This window comes from Watersipora subatra, chromosome 4 (assembly GCF_963576615.1).
Source record: "Watersipora subatra chromosome 4, tzWatSuba1.1, whole genome shotgun sequence".
NCBI lineage: Eukaryota > Metazoa > Bryozoa > Gymnolaemata > Cheilostomatida > Watersiporidae > Watersipora > Watersipora subatra.
The window spans coordinates 26,302,014-26,316,915 of NC_088711.1; the positions used below are offsets into that span (position 1 = coordinate 26,302,014).

General features: G+C 37.4%; 1 protein-coding gene across 1 annotated transcript; it reads left to right on the forward strand.

Annotated features, from left to right (window-relative positions):
* The first annotated feature begins 847 nt into the window (after nt 1-847).
* Nucleotides 848-9,543, forward strand: LOC137393147 (ATPase GET3-like). The gene is made up of 7 exons (XM_068079573.1): nt 848-956; nt 1,874-2,021; nt 3,303-3,445; nt 3,879-4,029; nt 7,444-7,551; nt 8,039-8,242; nt 8,881-9,543. The coding sequence occupies exons 1-7, from the start codon at nt 850-852 to the stop codon at nt 9,001-9,003; spliced, it is 984 nt and encodes a 327-aa protein (XP_067935674.1). The 5' UTR covers nt 848-849; the 3' UTR covers nt 9,004-9,543.
* Nucleotides 9,544-14,902: the final 5,359 nt, after the last annotated feature.

Sequence of the window (14,902 nt, forward strand, 5' to 3'; positions counted from 1 at the left end):
CTTCCTCTGCATCATCCAGTTTTACCTTAATAGTTCCTATCTTTTTACAAAACTAGCTACACTTGCTTTACGAGTTTCCTTTGTTAATTGGTATAGCTGGTAACTCTGCATAGCCAAATGATGAGCAAAGCATTGGTAAAATAGATAAAATAACATAAACATCTCTTGTTTGCATTTAGAATAAAAAATTTGGCTGATTTTTGCTAAAAAAGTGCTAATTTGCTTTGCCAATTCTGGTTGCTACACAAAGGCTCTCTGTTCAGTATTTTTTCAACTTTTAAAGCAAGCTTGAAATCAAGAGGCTGTTATATAAAGTCTAAACCGGACATTCATCATCAGCAGATTGTAGGCTGGTTGTAAGCAACTGTGTAGCACAACATAAAGCTAGATTTGTTTTTAGATACACTAGATCTTGATTTGCACCAATAAATCTCTCTGATATTACATTTGCTTGTGAGCATCAAATGTCTGTTTCCTAATAGTCTGTGCACCTTTTGTGTATTTATTATATTAAATAGTGGCTCTTCATGATATATTTGAGGAATTTGATATTTGTTTCAGATAGGCTTTGTATGCTGGATATGATGCTTGTTAAAATTCGATGCTGATGTTACGAATTTGCTGCTGTATGCAACATCTATGTTTAATTTGATGAAATAAATTACAATACTGACGTTGAAAACTTAATTTTGGGGTATCATAACAGGAAGAAACTCCAAAACTTACATAAATTGCAGATGCATTTTTTTGTTGTTGCTATAAATAATATCGACCATTATTTGTTATTTGGTGTGTTATGATTCAAACATAGATGTTGTAAATTGTTAGTCGCTTTTACAATTTGTAGTTATGGACTCAGAGTTACCAGAAGCAACACTTCAAAACATAATTGCTCAAGATTCTTTAAAATGGATATTTGTTGGAGGAAAGGGAGGTGTTGGCAAGACAACAACTAGGTGAGCGGGTAGTAGGACTCCAAGTTCTCAGAGAGTGAACTAGGTGAGCGGGTAGTAGGACTTCACGTTCTCAGAGAGTGAACTAGGTGAGCGGGTAGTAGGACTCCAAGTTCTCAGAGAGTAAACTAGGTGAGTGGGTAGTAGGACTTCAAGTTCTCAGAGAGTGACCTAGGTGAGTGGGTAGTGGGACTCCAAGTTCTCAGAGAGTGAACTAGGTGAGCGGGTAGTAGGACTCCAAGTTCTCAGAGAGTGACCTAGGTGAGTGGGTAGTGGGACTCCAAGTTCTCAGAGAGTGAACTAGGTGAGCGGTTAGTGGGGCTCCAAGTTCTCAGAAAGTGGCCTAGGTGAGCGGGTAGTAGGACTCCAAGTTCTCAGAGAGTGAACTAGGTGAGTGGGTAGTAGGACTCCAAGTTCTCAGAGAGTGAACTAGGTGAGCGGGTAGTGGGACTTCACGTTCTCAGAGAGTAAACTAGGTGAGCGGGTAGTGGGACTCCAAGTTCTCAGAGAGTAAAGGTTTGTGAGTTTATTCAGTCTTGTCTTCATAATAAAAATATTTAGCTTTAAGACTGTAACAAGTTATGCTAGGTTTGCGTAAGTTTACTCTTCATGGAATGGTCGGTAAAATATTTTTAGTTATTTTGAGAAATTATCGGCTTAGGCTTTGCAAGTATTCTCACTTGTATGCACAATAACTGCCTAGAGCTAATACACAATGTTAGTGCGCTCTCTCAGCTTATTAGCATGAAATGGAACGATTGCTGCCTAGACATGCTGATCATAAAGGACTCAGTTTAAGGTGATGAAGTGCTCGTTTTGGAGAGCTGCGATTAATACAATACAGCGATTTGAAGGTGTCTTTGTTGTAGCTGTTCCCTAGCCCTTCAACTATGTAATACCTGAAGGTGTCTTTGTTGTAGCTGTTCCCTAGCCCTTCAACTATGTAAGGCAAGAGAGTCTGTACTTATTATCTCAACTGACCCAGCCCATAACGTCTCGGATGCATTCAACCAGAAGTTTTCCAAAGTTCCTACTAAAGTGGATGGCTTCTCCAACCTCTATGCGATGGTTAGCTGAATCACCATTAATCTTTCATGACGTATTTATCTATTTTATCACTAATCATGTTTATCGCTTCTAAAATGTCTAATATTCACTGTTAGAGTCTCATATACAATACAAATTGATGTTGAGTTCACCTTTACATTTGTGTCACCAGTAGCTAGTCATGTCATGCCTCTAGTGATTCTATAATGTATAAACATGATCCTGGCTTAGCATGAGTTTAAGGCAGTTGTAAACACACAACACTCGGTAACACATTTGACTAGAGTGCCTGTTGGATACATCTATGAAAAGGAACATTAGCAGTCTCTTGTCAAACTGTTAGTGATCATCTTCTCTTGCTTATTTAAGCTCTAGCGGAACAGTTTGCTAAGTATGCTAATGCTGCTATGCTATGTAAGCATGCTTGAGATATTGCTCTGTGAGACAGACTTACTAGACACTTTGTCAAAGATGGGGTAATGTATGGATGACACTGTATCTACATTCTCTGAGTTTCGAGTCATGTTAAAAACATTTTGTCACCAGGAATGTATTGCTTCTGTCAAATAGCTCGTCGTTATATTATAAAATGAAGCTATGGTCAGTCAACACCTACAATACTCTGTATAGTAAAATTGTTTTACATGTAGAGATATGTATCATTAAAAAAGTAACTATAACAGTAAGTATAAACACATAAGTGTAACGGTTGTACTTGAGAGCTCCTAAAAGTTTTTTGGTTAAAACATCTCTTGCAAGACAAACTGATCATTGCTTCCTGTTATCAAATATAGTGCTATTTTGACAGCTTGTATTAATATCTTGCTAGTGTGCACAAAAGATTAATTATATATTTGACATTATTTGCAGTCTCATTAGGCCCTAGGATAAACTGTAGAAGAAATATCTCCTCTACGCTTGGCTTTAGTAACCCAGTGTGTAGGTTATGCTTTCTTAGTGTTCCCGAGTGCTAATAAGTGTACCGTTGCTAAGGGTTTCACTCTATTCACAGCTAAATATTATCAAGCATATTAACAACCAGCCTCTACTACACGTGTCCATTAGTTTTAATAGTTGTGCTATGAAGAGTTATCTACTTCCGTAAAATATTTATTTGCAAAGAAGACAACTCTTAGATCATGTGCAAGCATTATTGATAACATGCCCTACAGTAATTGGCCTGTTGCAAATTGAATCACATCTTATTTTCAAAAACCTGTAATGAATGTGATTAAGATGGTTTTTTGTGAGTTCGTATGTCTGATATTGTGCCCAACTACCTCCCCATGCTTAATGCTGCAGGAGATAGACCCAAATGTAGGCTATGGCGAACTGCCTGATGAAATTCTTGGTGATGATGCCGCTCTTGGTAAATCTATGATCAATGAATTGATTGGCGCGTTTCCTGGCATAGACGAAGCCATGAGCTATGCTGAGGTGATGAAGTGAGTAGCAGTAATGCCATTGCTTAGAATCATTTTACACGGGGAAGTAATTCCTGTAGACTCAGTTTTTGTTGCTTTAGCAGAGGCTTACATGTGGTAACTTGTTAGGATGCTAAATGCTAAAGCAACATCTACAAAGTTTACCAAATGGTATAATTATTATTCTTGAAGCTATGGCGGAGGAGTATAAATGGTGGGTTCATACAGGTTATAAATTGTGCATCAAATGCAGTTCATATCAAACTTCAATAAAGTTTGTCATACTTTGAGTTTTGCGGAACATCTTATATATTTTATTTATTATGTGATGCGAAGAATATCTCTCAAATCATGCAAAGTACACCCAACCATAGTGTATGCAATCAAGATATAAAGTGTGCACTCAACTAGAGGACTGTTTTGCACATTACATGTTTTGTGGCTATATTTGCAGGCTAGTAGGTAACATGAATTTCTCAACAGTGGTGTTTGACACGGCGCCTACAGGTCACACACTGCGCCTGCTAAACTTCCCTTCTGTGGTAGAGAGTGGTTTAGGGAAGCTAGTAAGGATAAAAAACCAATTCAACCCTATAATATCTCAGGTCAGTCTGCCAGCTAGGTATAAATAGGTATAAATATGAAGTTGTGATATAACAGTTTTGATGAAAATGTTCTGAGGGTTGAAAGCTTTGTATAACGCAGGGTTGTAAAATTTGCCGGAAAAACAGTTTTTACTAGGACAGCGGGAAAAACTTGGACAAACTGGTAAATATCGTCTGAAACTGCTAAATACCGTCCGAAACTGGTAAAAACGGAGCAAAACTGGAAAAAATTATTTTAGGGGCTAACATACTCCCTATAAAGTAGTTGTGAGTTTGTGTTGATGGTTTGAGAGCGAGACTTGTGAGACTCTCAACATAATTTATTGTAATTGGTTTCCTTTACATCAGATAATCCTCTGGAATACTCATCTAAAACCATCAGTGTCTGTCTGTTCATTTTCACAGGTTTTGAGACCTTTTGAAGTTTGCTGTTAAATTTAACTTTAATCAATTAGGCCTACTAACAGTTTGCAAGGGCACTGGCTAGTAGCCTATGGCTACTGGGTTCATATAAATATGAATAGCAGTTCCGCACAACTATCTTCATAGTTTTCATTCCGCTGTGAACAGTGCTCGTAATTTCCATTTTACACACTGCCAGGAGGTAGACCGAGGAACCCAATATGGGCTGATTTTGATCAAATATATCTGAACGAAAAACTTTCACACATTGAATGCAAGTTGTGCAATGCAAAGGTCAGTGCTAAAGCTGATCGCATGAGAGGACATATAGCTAAACATCAAACATTAACACTGACGGCCTCACCAATACCAAGTAGCTCTCAAGAAGCAGAACAAGTTGCATTGTCATCAGATGGGCTGGCCGAGAGTGAGGATGTTGCTGCACTTGAGCAACCTCCCCTTAAACATGTATCTTTAGCTCCCGTGATACTTAGACTTTTCTCATCCTACACTTGTGCGTAATGCGAAATATATTATATCCGTAAAAATTGTTATAATGTATACATATATGAAATGCACCCATTTGCTGCAAGGAATGCTTACACTACTCTACATCAACTAATAACTATTACAAAATGATTAAAACATGTTATATAGAGCTGTAATGTAAAGTAATACCAGATTAAGGCCAAACAAAACAGGCTGCAACGAAAAAAGATATTCCCAGTTTTGACCGAATCACCTGGTAAAAACAGTTTTTCCCAGGACGGTTTTTACCGCCCCGGTTTTACCAGTACAACCCTGGTATAAAGCATTGATGTCTTTAAAGCGATTTTCGCAAATGTCATGAGCTAATGATTTGCCACAGAAAGCTGTTATAGTGGTTCTCTTATATGGTTTAACTAGCCAAATGCCCGGCATTGCACGGGTAATAGAATAATTAACTAATTAATTTGAGTAACTTACCTGGAAAGCTAAATCTACTAAAATCATCACCAAAACAATACCCTCGTTTTGTGCCAGCTTAACAATCGTTACATGTAATAGTCAACAGTGCTAGTTATTAACCACAAGCGAGTGCTTCAAGTTGGAGTATCTTAACCGGTGTTATGACTATTTGTCAAAGACTTCATTGTATTCCGTGTAGCTTAATGGTTAACTTCGCCGCCTCCAGATCTGGAGATCCCGAGATCGAATCTAGGGCTGTGTGGATTTTGCATTGCTAGATTTTAATAGCTGGACACACAGGGTTTAACGAAATGACAAAAAGACAAACACTGAGATTTATACTGTATATATATATATAGTTATGGCAAAAGTCGTTATATCAGCTCAGGGTAGTAGCGTTTGGAAATTCATTCGTTATGCTTGTTTGTCTCATAAATTGGCTTGGCTTTTATTTTATTGAGAAATTGAGTATGTATTTTTCATTGGCTGTTAGTATAAGCCTTGACATCTAGTTTGTCCAAGCATATCCCTTATGCTCCAGTCATGCATGCATATATATGCTAGCTCGTGATAGATATTATGGCAAGGTGTTTCGTAGAGTGTGTGTTGTATGTTCTTGGAGGGGAGAAGAATCAGTTTTTATAAAAAATTGAATGAGATTAAACAGAATGAGGAAGCTTTTTAGTCTATGCATGTAAATATACACATACTAGCTTTACAACCCGGCGTTGCTCGGGTAATAAAAAAGTCTTTGGATAGAAAATTGATTTGTATTTAATATATAACAACATTTGCCATTCTAACTTTCAAACTACTTATCATGAGAAGAGTGTTTTGTGTAATTGAAATAAATTAAGAGAGAAAATAAAAACAACTGCAAAGGTTTTCAAACTTTGTCAAACAACTTTTAAACTTCATATAATAAGGAAAATGTTTCGTGCAAGTCAAATAAATTAAAAAAATAAAACGACTATAAAAAGGTTTAGATGTAAATGTGAAGTAAATAGCAAGTAATAGCTAAATTAAGTCGGTTTTGCTCCGATTACAATAAAAGATGCTTCGGTAATAATACAATTCATACAAACCGAGACAACAAAATAAAAATCCTGAATAGGTTGAATTAATAATAAATATTCTTACATAGAAGTGTGTGTATAAAAAATGTTACTGTTCCACTAGAAGCTCTCCATCAAAACTTTGAATACGACGATACTGGTACCTCTCAATACTGGTACAAATGTAAAAATGAGATATCGTACTTTCTTTGTCTGACCGAATGGAGAGAATGTAGAGGCTCTTCCTACGGAGATAATACAATTGTCTGCATAAGAAGAATGGGCCTTGACCCCAACTATAGTAATTGAACCTTACGAATAATATTTCTTAACAGGGGCATCGTAGCGCATGGCCGCATTGGTAAAAAAATCAGCGTACTCTATAGCAATAGCCGGAATGACACACATATCCACATTCTTTGAGAAATATATATATATACAGTTTTCTCACGCCTGTTCATCGTGACCTTAGGATGCCCTCGGTGTGACTCATCCTTAGGATGCCTTCAGTGTGACTCGTCCTTAGGACGCCCTCGGTGTGACTTGTCCTTAGGACGCCCTCGGTGTGACTCGTCCTTAGGACGCCATCGATGTGACTCGTCCTTAGGACGCCCTCAGTGTGACTCATCCTTAAATTGCCCTCAGTGTGACTCGTCCTTAGGACGCCCTCGGTGTGACTTGTCCTTAGGACGCCCTCGGTGTGACTCGTCCTTAGGACGCCATCGATGTGACTCGTCTTTAGGAAGCCCTCAGTGTGACTCGTCCCGACCTCTTTAAATCGATAAGTAGTAAGAGTTCACAGAGCTTAAGGTGTATTTCACTGCAGAGCTATACGTTCACTAACAACTTCAATTCAGGCTCAAAAAGTTATGGCTTATCAACATGGAGCAACTGTTACATTGCTAGTTTAGAGTTGTCTTCCCCCTTCAATAGTCCAACTTTTTCATCATTCATGTTTCACCGGTCCACTAGTTGCATTTGAGCCAAAAAGTGCCAATGTTGTTGATAGATGGCGAGAATGTTTGGAATGCAAGATGTCAACGCTGACAAGATGACAGAAAAGATAGAAGAAATGCTGCCAGTTATTAAAAAAGTCAATGAGCAATTTAGAGACAAGGTAAATCGGCTGTAATATGTTTAAATATATATATACATATATATGGAATGTTGTACTACAAAATTAAAATTCTGCTATTTATTTGTAGACACTCTCTTTCCAATATCAGTATCAAATCCATTTCTGTGAAAATCATTCGTATCACATTTATGCATCAGTTAAACAGAATAGTTGAAGGCATACACCTACTAGTTATGTAGTAACAGGCAGACGTCTGCTGTGAGGATCACTTAGCATATTGAGTCTGGGGTGCATAGATGGTCCTTAATATGGTTACTGCTTGGACAGATAATGAAGATTGTGTTAGGGGTGGGAGTTATGCTATCGCTTTTTCTTTACTCTAAAGTGAGAGAAATGTAGTAATTTCGAGCAGAGTAGCAGGAGCCAAGTAGTTCTCCTTGGCCTCCTACATTGCTTATAAAATTATCATATTCTACTATTACTGAATATTTCTCATCTGATCTCCTGTGTTCCTTTTTTTACTCAGAGCAAGACTACATTTGTGTGCGTGGCTATAGCGGAGTTCCTATCCATGTATGAAACGGAACGGCTGGTTCAGGAGCTGAGCAACTCTGGTATTGACACACACAATGTTGTCGTCAATCAGCTGCTCTTCCTTCCTTCTAAGGAAAAAGAACAATGCAAGATGTGTGTCGCTCGACACAAAATACAGAATAAATATCTTGAACAGGTTTGTGATGAAGTTTTAGTCCTGTCCTAAAGAACAAAATGTCAGCCTCGAAGGACACATCTTCTGTTCAGCTTATATAATCTTACTAATCTCCTAGTTTGTCAGCTCCTCTTTCTTTAGACGGCTTGTATTCATTATTCATTCTTGAATGTATACAAGGCTGTGAGTGAACCGGTATATCATGATTGTACAGTGACAGCCGCCGGACATTCTGCATCTAATTTTTCATGGTTGTTTGTTTGATCATCAAACAGTTCGAAAGTCCTACATGTTAGTTGTTTGTTGACACTTTATATAAAAGTTGTGTACACGTTGGTCTCATCTAGTGATCTATAGCAATGCTTTTTCACCGCTTATATTGACCGTGTAACAAGGCTATGGTAACCTTGATCAGAGTTGTGCGCCCCCAGGCAATGTTGTTGATCAAGTAACATTGGTCTTGGCCACATTCCAATGTGTAAACAGGAATGTACATATCCCCCAGATCATTTCATAACATTATAAAAGCTATGATGTAATTGTGTTAAAAGGAGGGATAATATCGCCTTCGCTAATTATATTATCAATCTATATTTATCTACGCGAGGCAGCGGGAGATTTCTTACTCTTTATTAACCTAGTTATTCGCACGCTTTCAGATAGAAGATCTCTATGAAGATTTCCATGTGGTCAAACTGCCTTTGTTAGAACACGAAGTAAGAGGTGTGCAAAAGCTTACCGAGTTCTCCAAGAACCTTCTAGTACCTTACGTACACAAGTGATGAGCAACATTTCCTATTGTCTTGTCGTCAATTACTTCTGTAAAAGAGGTCACATTGGCCACTTGATTTTAATGTTATTTATTCTTGTTACATGTACTTTTGTTGCCTGATTAGTTGGAATCGCTAAAATAGCATTGTAACTCGTCTGAGGTCTGTGCTCGTATTTCTCACACCAAAAGAAGTAATTTTGAACAGTTTGGGCTGGCAGTAATGTCGTTGGTTGTCGGTGTATGCTATAGGGCAGTAAGTAAACAATGTATATCATGTTATTGACTAGGCTCCATATTATCTGCTATACTATTCTATTACCTTACTAGACTACTAATAACACTTCCTGTTCATAGCATTATCGAGGTTGGTGATACACGGCTCTAAATATAGCTGTTTAATATTGTGTTGTCCGCTCTATATAATAATGTATCAGGTTACTTACACTATAGGATGGTCTAGTACGAAATTTGATCATCTAGTGCGGAGTTGAACTAACAAATTATATTCCATGTTTTTCTTTATTAATTTACAATACATAATAATAACATGAATAACATAAACAAAAAGTCATTTTTATGTTAGTGATTAGGGTGCTTCTAGCTGACCTGTTATAGCTGCTACAACTTGTGATCAACTCCTTGCTTCCTCTCACTAGCTCCAGCAACTGCACAATCTAGCAGCTGCGAAATTTTACTATATTGCGTTCAGAGGTGCTGTTTGAATAATGCTCGATTCTGGATAAAGTGACTAAAGGGCTCTTTTCAGCTGATTATAAAGCTGCCCATTTTTTGCTTCTCTGCTATCCAGTTAGTATGTAGCACAGGCAGGTACTATCTGTCTATCCGGTATGCCATGTTCGTTACGGCGTTTGCCTTTGCACATCTTTCCTCCTTACTTGACCTCAACTATTCTTGTAACAATATCGTCGCACCACTGAATCATTAAAATTATGAGTTGCTATACCAAAAGCTCACAAAGTATGTTTTGTGGCAGTGATTTATCAAGACTGTTCACATGCCCTTCAATTTGTGGTGCGATTGCATCAATGGGCTGTGAAAGGTTTTTTATCATCATGCAATGTGTACAGAAAAAAATTTTGTGCAAAATATTACTATGCTATTGTGACGCACGCTTCCTTCACTTACGATCAGATATTCATTGTTACAGCGAAACTGTAGCAATGCTTCTGGTCTATTGCATCAATAATTTTGATTGAAAACAATGCATTATTGTAAAGAAAACATTAAAATGCGGGCTCAGTAAACCCCAGGCGTATAAAATAAAAGTTCATACTTCCAGGCACTGAGCAAAGGCTGATGATGAAAGCCTGTGGGGAATGACAACCCTGCTAAACATGACATCCGATTCCACGACAATTCGATATTGCGCAGGTGTAGCGAATGCTGCATTCCCAGGGATCCCCGCCTGCAACACGCACATACTTATGCCAATATTTGTGTGATTGGAATTGTTGGGGGAGGTTCCACTGATCAATAGAAAGATAGCCACTGTCCTTTGATCATTATGTTAAAGCCAGCCAGTAGTCGCCCTTCCGACAGATTATCTATTGTCATAGATCCGGCCTCTTTTAGTGACACTATTGACAGCTTTCAGCGATCAAAACGACTTTACCTTCAAACTATTGCAAAGTGGCTGTCGGTATTGGAACTTGTAATACATTTAATGAATCAATTTTCATAACGTGCAATGTACATGTATGTTCTTGAACGATTTTGAAAATATACCAACAGTTTTACATTTAATCCACCGCGTCGCATTTGTGATGGCCCCTTTGTGTTGTAGCTTCACTAGACAAGCAGCTCCTTTGCCTCAGGCCAAGTATTTGATGCTTGTTTGTAGACAAATACAAGAGAATAATATAGGCGATAGTCGTATCACTCCGCTACCGGCATAATACGCAGCTCAGCGCACTGTTTTCTTTCAAATATGTGATTGACTGTAATGTTAACGAGTTGACACTGAAAGCTATTGTGGTTTTGATTGTTTACTGCAACGTATATGACAGCAACTGCCATTCAGCCATCACTGCGGTGCCTATGCATCTTTCCCACCTACCTGTAATAGTTCCTTCAAGGGTTTCAGTGTTTTGACCTATTTAAATTTGTTCAATAATTTTAAAATGCAATTTTTATGCTTGATATAAAACATGCCACCGTCAGGCCACACTTATGTGGGTGGTTTATCAATGCATGTGTGGAATAAGCAAGTTGGATGTTTTTGCATGCATCTTCAGAGGCAGTCATATTAGTATATTTAGCACAAATGTATCAAATCACATTTGAAACATTTGAAACAGCTGTTGCGGTCGTTGCAGATATTAAGTAAGCTGCAGCAAATAGCGGTCATCTCTATGAGCGCATGTTCCTTTGATAAAGGAGCCCACAACTCTTGTGCAATTATGAGGCGGCTAGAAGCAACATCACTTTGAGGTTGTTTCCATATGCTATTACTTCATAGTATTATAATAATATTAATTCATAGCGAAGTAATAAAAAATGCTCCTTTAATGTAAAGTTGCTGCAAAACAATGAAATTTTATACAATGTTTTTGATCTAAAAATTAAATGTCATTATTTGATATTTTATTTTTTCGAAACATTTGCTGTGAGCATGAGTAAGATCCTAATATATCATGATTTGTCTGCTATCAGCGTCAAGCAATCATGCAGCACTCATCACAGCTTAGCTATTCAGTTTTGTATCATTTGTTTCATATCCAAGAAGATCTTTTCATTTACAAGTCGTTTGCGAGACATCAATCATTCTCTTGAAGCTACAAGAAGAGATAAGGAAGCTTTGTGCAGCGAGATCTCTTGGAAGTAATTTTACCCGCATGCATATAGATTCTCTGCGGAGTCAAGTTAAAAGGACAAATTCCCTTGTCACGGGGCAGAGCGTCTTGTATCAAAAGATTTTCAGCGAGTTATGAAACAATGAAAGAGCTGATCCGAATGGGATTATAACTATCCATAGCTGTGATCAATGATGTCGGCACACGGCTTGCTCATAAGAAAGGATTTGGGGGGTCTGAGTCGGAGAGCATCTCGTGAGCAATGTTTCCAGCTAGCTGGACTAACATTGTTATAATAGTTAATCCTGTCTATGAGCCCTTTGTCGCTCCTTACTATTGTGGAGATTTATATTGATCTGTTTATAGCTGGGGGAGGTCTCTCTAATGAGCCCCTTCACCTTTCGCAGCTAATTCACTGCAGGGGATGTAGAAAGCCTTTGATACTAATCACTCATTTGCTCCTATTTAAAAGAACTAGCAACTTTTCCACTCTGTTTATCTCGAGACAGTCCTGGCATGCATAATGAGCCGGTCACTGGCGGAAATGTTGCATACCATCGTATAGGAATACCAATAGTTGTCTGCATACCTTTGGGCTGACTCGTAACCAATCAGATGAAAGCAATCAGATGACTCGTGCCTAATTGAGCTCTAATCTTAATGGTAGCGGATTGAAAATTATTATATTTACAGTTTTCAAATTATATTTTAACCTGCTAGCGTACACAAATAATACCTTTATTAATAGTGTCTTCAAATAACACCTAATAAGTTTTATCTAAAAATATTTTAATAAATGATTTGGGCATACAGGAAGTGGTGGTCATGCTCTTTTCTGTAAAATATAGCCTCTAATCCTCAGGTTATTAGTTATTGATACTACCATGCTAGTTGGACTATAGGATAAAATCTTTGACTTCTGTTACAAAAATCATCATAGAATAAGCTTGCTATATAACTACTAAATAGCGATATTTCTGTTTGAATACTCCTGCTTAGGTCTTGCCTACTGCGAAATCGTGCCAACTGCTAATGTTTACATAGATACACGCTGAAAATTAGTTTTTGTTTTCATATCAGAATGGTTTTGTAGATAGTGGCAAAATTTACTGATCAGGATCATATACCCTATACGCTATTATTTCAAGTTGCTCTTGCCTTTGTCATACATAAATAATTTCTTATTCAATACATTTGATGTGAGTAAATGTAGCCTGAGTTTTGAAATGCCCACAGCATTATTCAAGTTGCTAAGAAGTCCTTTTGGTATGAAGCTTTTTTTAATCTAGACCAGGGACCAGCAACCCGCCACTCCGGAGCCGCATGCGGCTCTATCATCCCCTCGCTGCTGCTCTCTCTGACTTTGGATTTTTTCCTTTTTTTTACCATATGCTGAGTAATTCATAAAAATATAGAAGTTTTATCGCTAGGTTTTGTAATATAATTTTAAAAGTTGTAATTATGGTGATAAATCAAACATTGTCGCTTGTTATGCATCATTATTTATTCGCCAATAAAACCGCCAAAATCACAACAGCCGGCAAGACACTTCTTGATTTTTTTACCCCAGGTAGGCAAACTATGGTGAATACTAAAGAAAGAAAAGTGACAGAGGAACATAAAACATTTAATCCTACGTGAGCTGATTCGTTTGCTTTCACTGCTGATGAGACTGGTTTACCAGTTTGCTTAATATGTTATGAAAATGTGCAAACAAAAGGTCAAATGTCGCAAAACACTTTCAGAATAAACACGCAGCTTTTGCTAAAAAATATCCAGAGGGAGATGAGAGAAAAAGGCCATTTTGGAACTGATGCGTAAAGCTAATTTGAGCAAAAATTGCTGCATGAATGACCTTTGCTGCAGTTAGAATATAAGTTCGGTGTTTTGTCAAAAGAAGGACTGAATTAAACATGAAGTTGCGATTTTTTTAAAAAGTACCTTATAAACAATGTAATATTTTCACGTTACGTTCAAGTTATTAATAGCTATTTTATTGTTCTTTGCAAAGCTGTAATTTTTTTCTCAGCAGTTAAATCATTATATATGCCACACTTGTTCGCTTTATGGTGTGAACATGGTATAAAAGCATTGAAACCTAAACAAAAACGTCACATGTAGTACTTATGTATTTTTGAATTTAAAATATCTAAAAGGGTTTGTGGCTCCCACGGCATTCTTTCCTGCGGAAAACGGGTCCAAATGGCTCTTTGAGTGGAAAAGGTTGCAGACCCCTGATCTAGATAGAGTTTTTGTAGAGTCCAAAGTGGAACAGGGTAAAGATGAACTTTCACAAAATTTTAGTTGATTTTATCAAAAAATATCAGTATTTTTCAATATGGGTATTTTGCTATCATTGGCGATTGTTTTTCATGCTTGCGGTAGTCTGACTGCCAGGATGTTTCAAGATTAAAATTCACAAAACTTGATTGCGGCTAAAATGCTCAGATCAAGTGAAAGTGTGATTATGACATCTGTAGTCGCAAAGAAACTGATAAAATGAAGACGCATAATGCTGCAACTTGAATGCAATAGCCGCCATCGACTATCACAATGATGACAACTAGTCAAATCATTTCGCACGTATCTTCTTATGAGCGTTTTAACTGTGATCAAGTTTTGTCATTTTTAATCTTGAAACATCTTGACAGTCAGGTCACCTCAGACATCAAAAACAATTGCAAATAGTAGAGTAATACTGATAATTTTTGATAAGATTTACTAAAATTGTGTGTAGGTTCATCTATCAACATCTCTGAAGGTTCAAAATGGAGTTGGTTATTATTACTAGAGAACAGTTTATGATTTGCTAACTTTCAAACTTGCAAAACGAATTATAAAGAAAGTAAATCACCCAAATTGAGCTGTTTAATTTTTACCCATGTGCATTTTTCCGTGAACGGCTCTGTGTCTAACCTACACAGCAGCAAGTGTATATAAACATTTCTCTCATGTGGTCACCTACTTATCTCGCTGTTAATACAGTAACTCCATATCCTCTTTACTCAGATATGAGTTGTTGATAAAACACGCTGTTGTTGCGCATTGATGGTGGATTTGTTTTTCCTTGTCAGTTGAATCAATCAGAGCGATTAT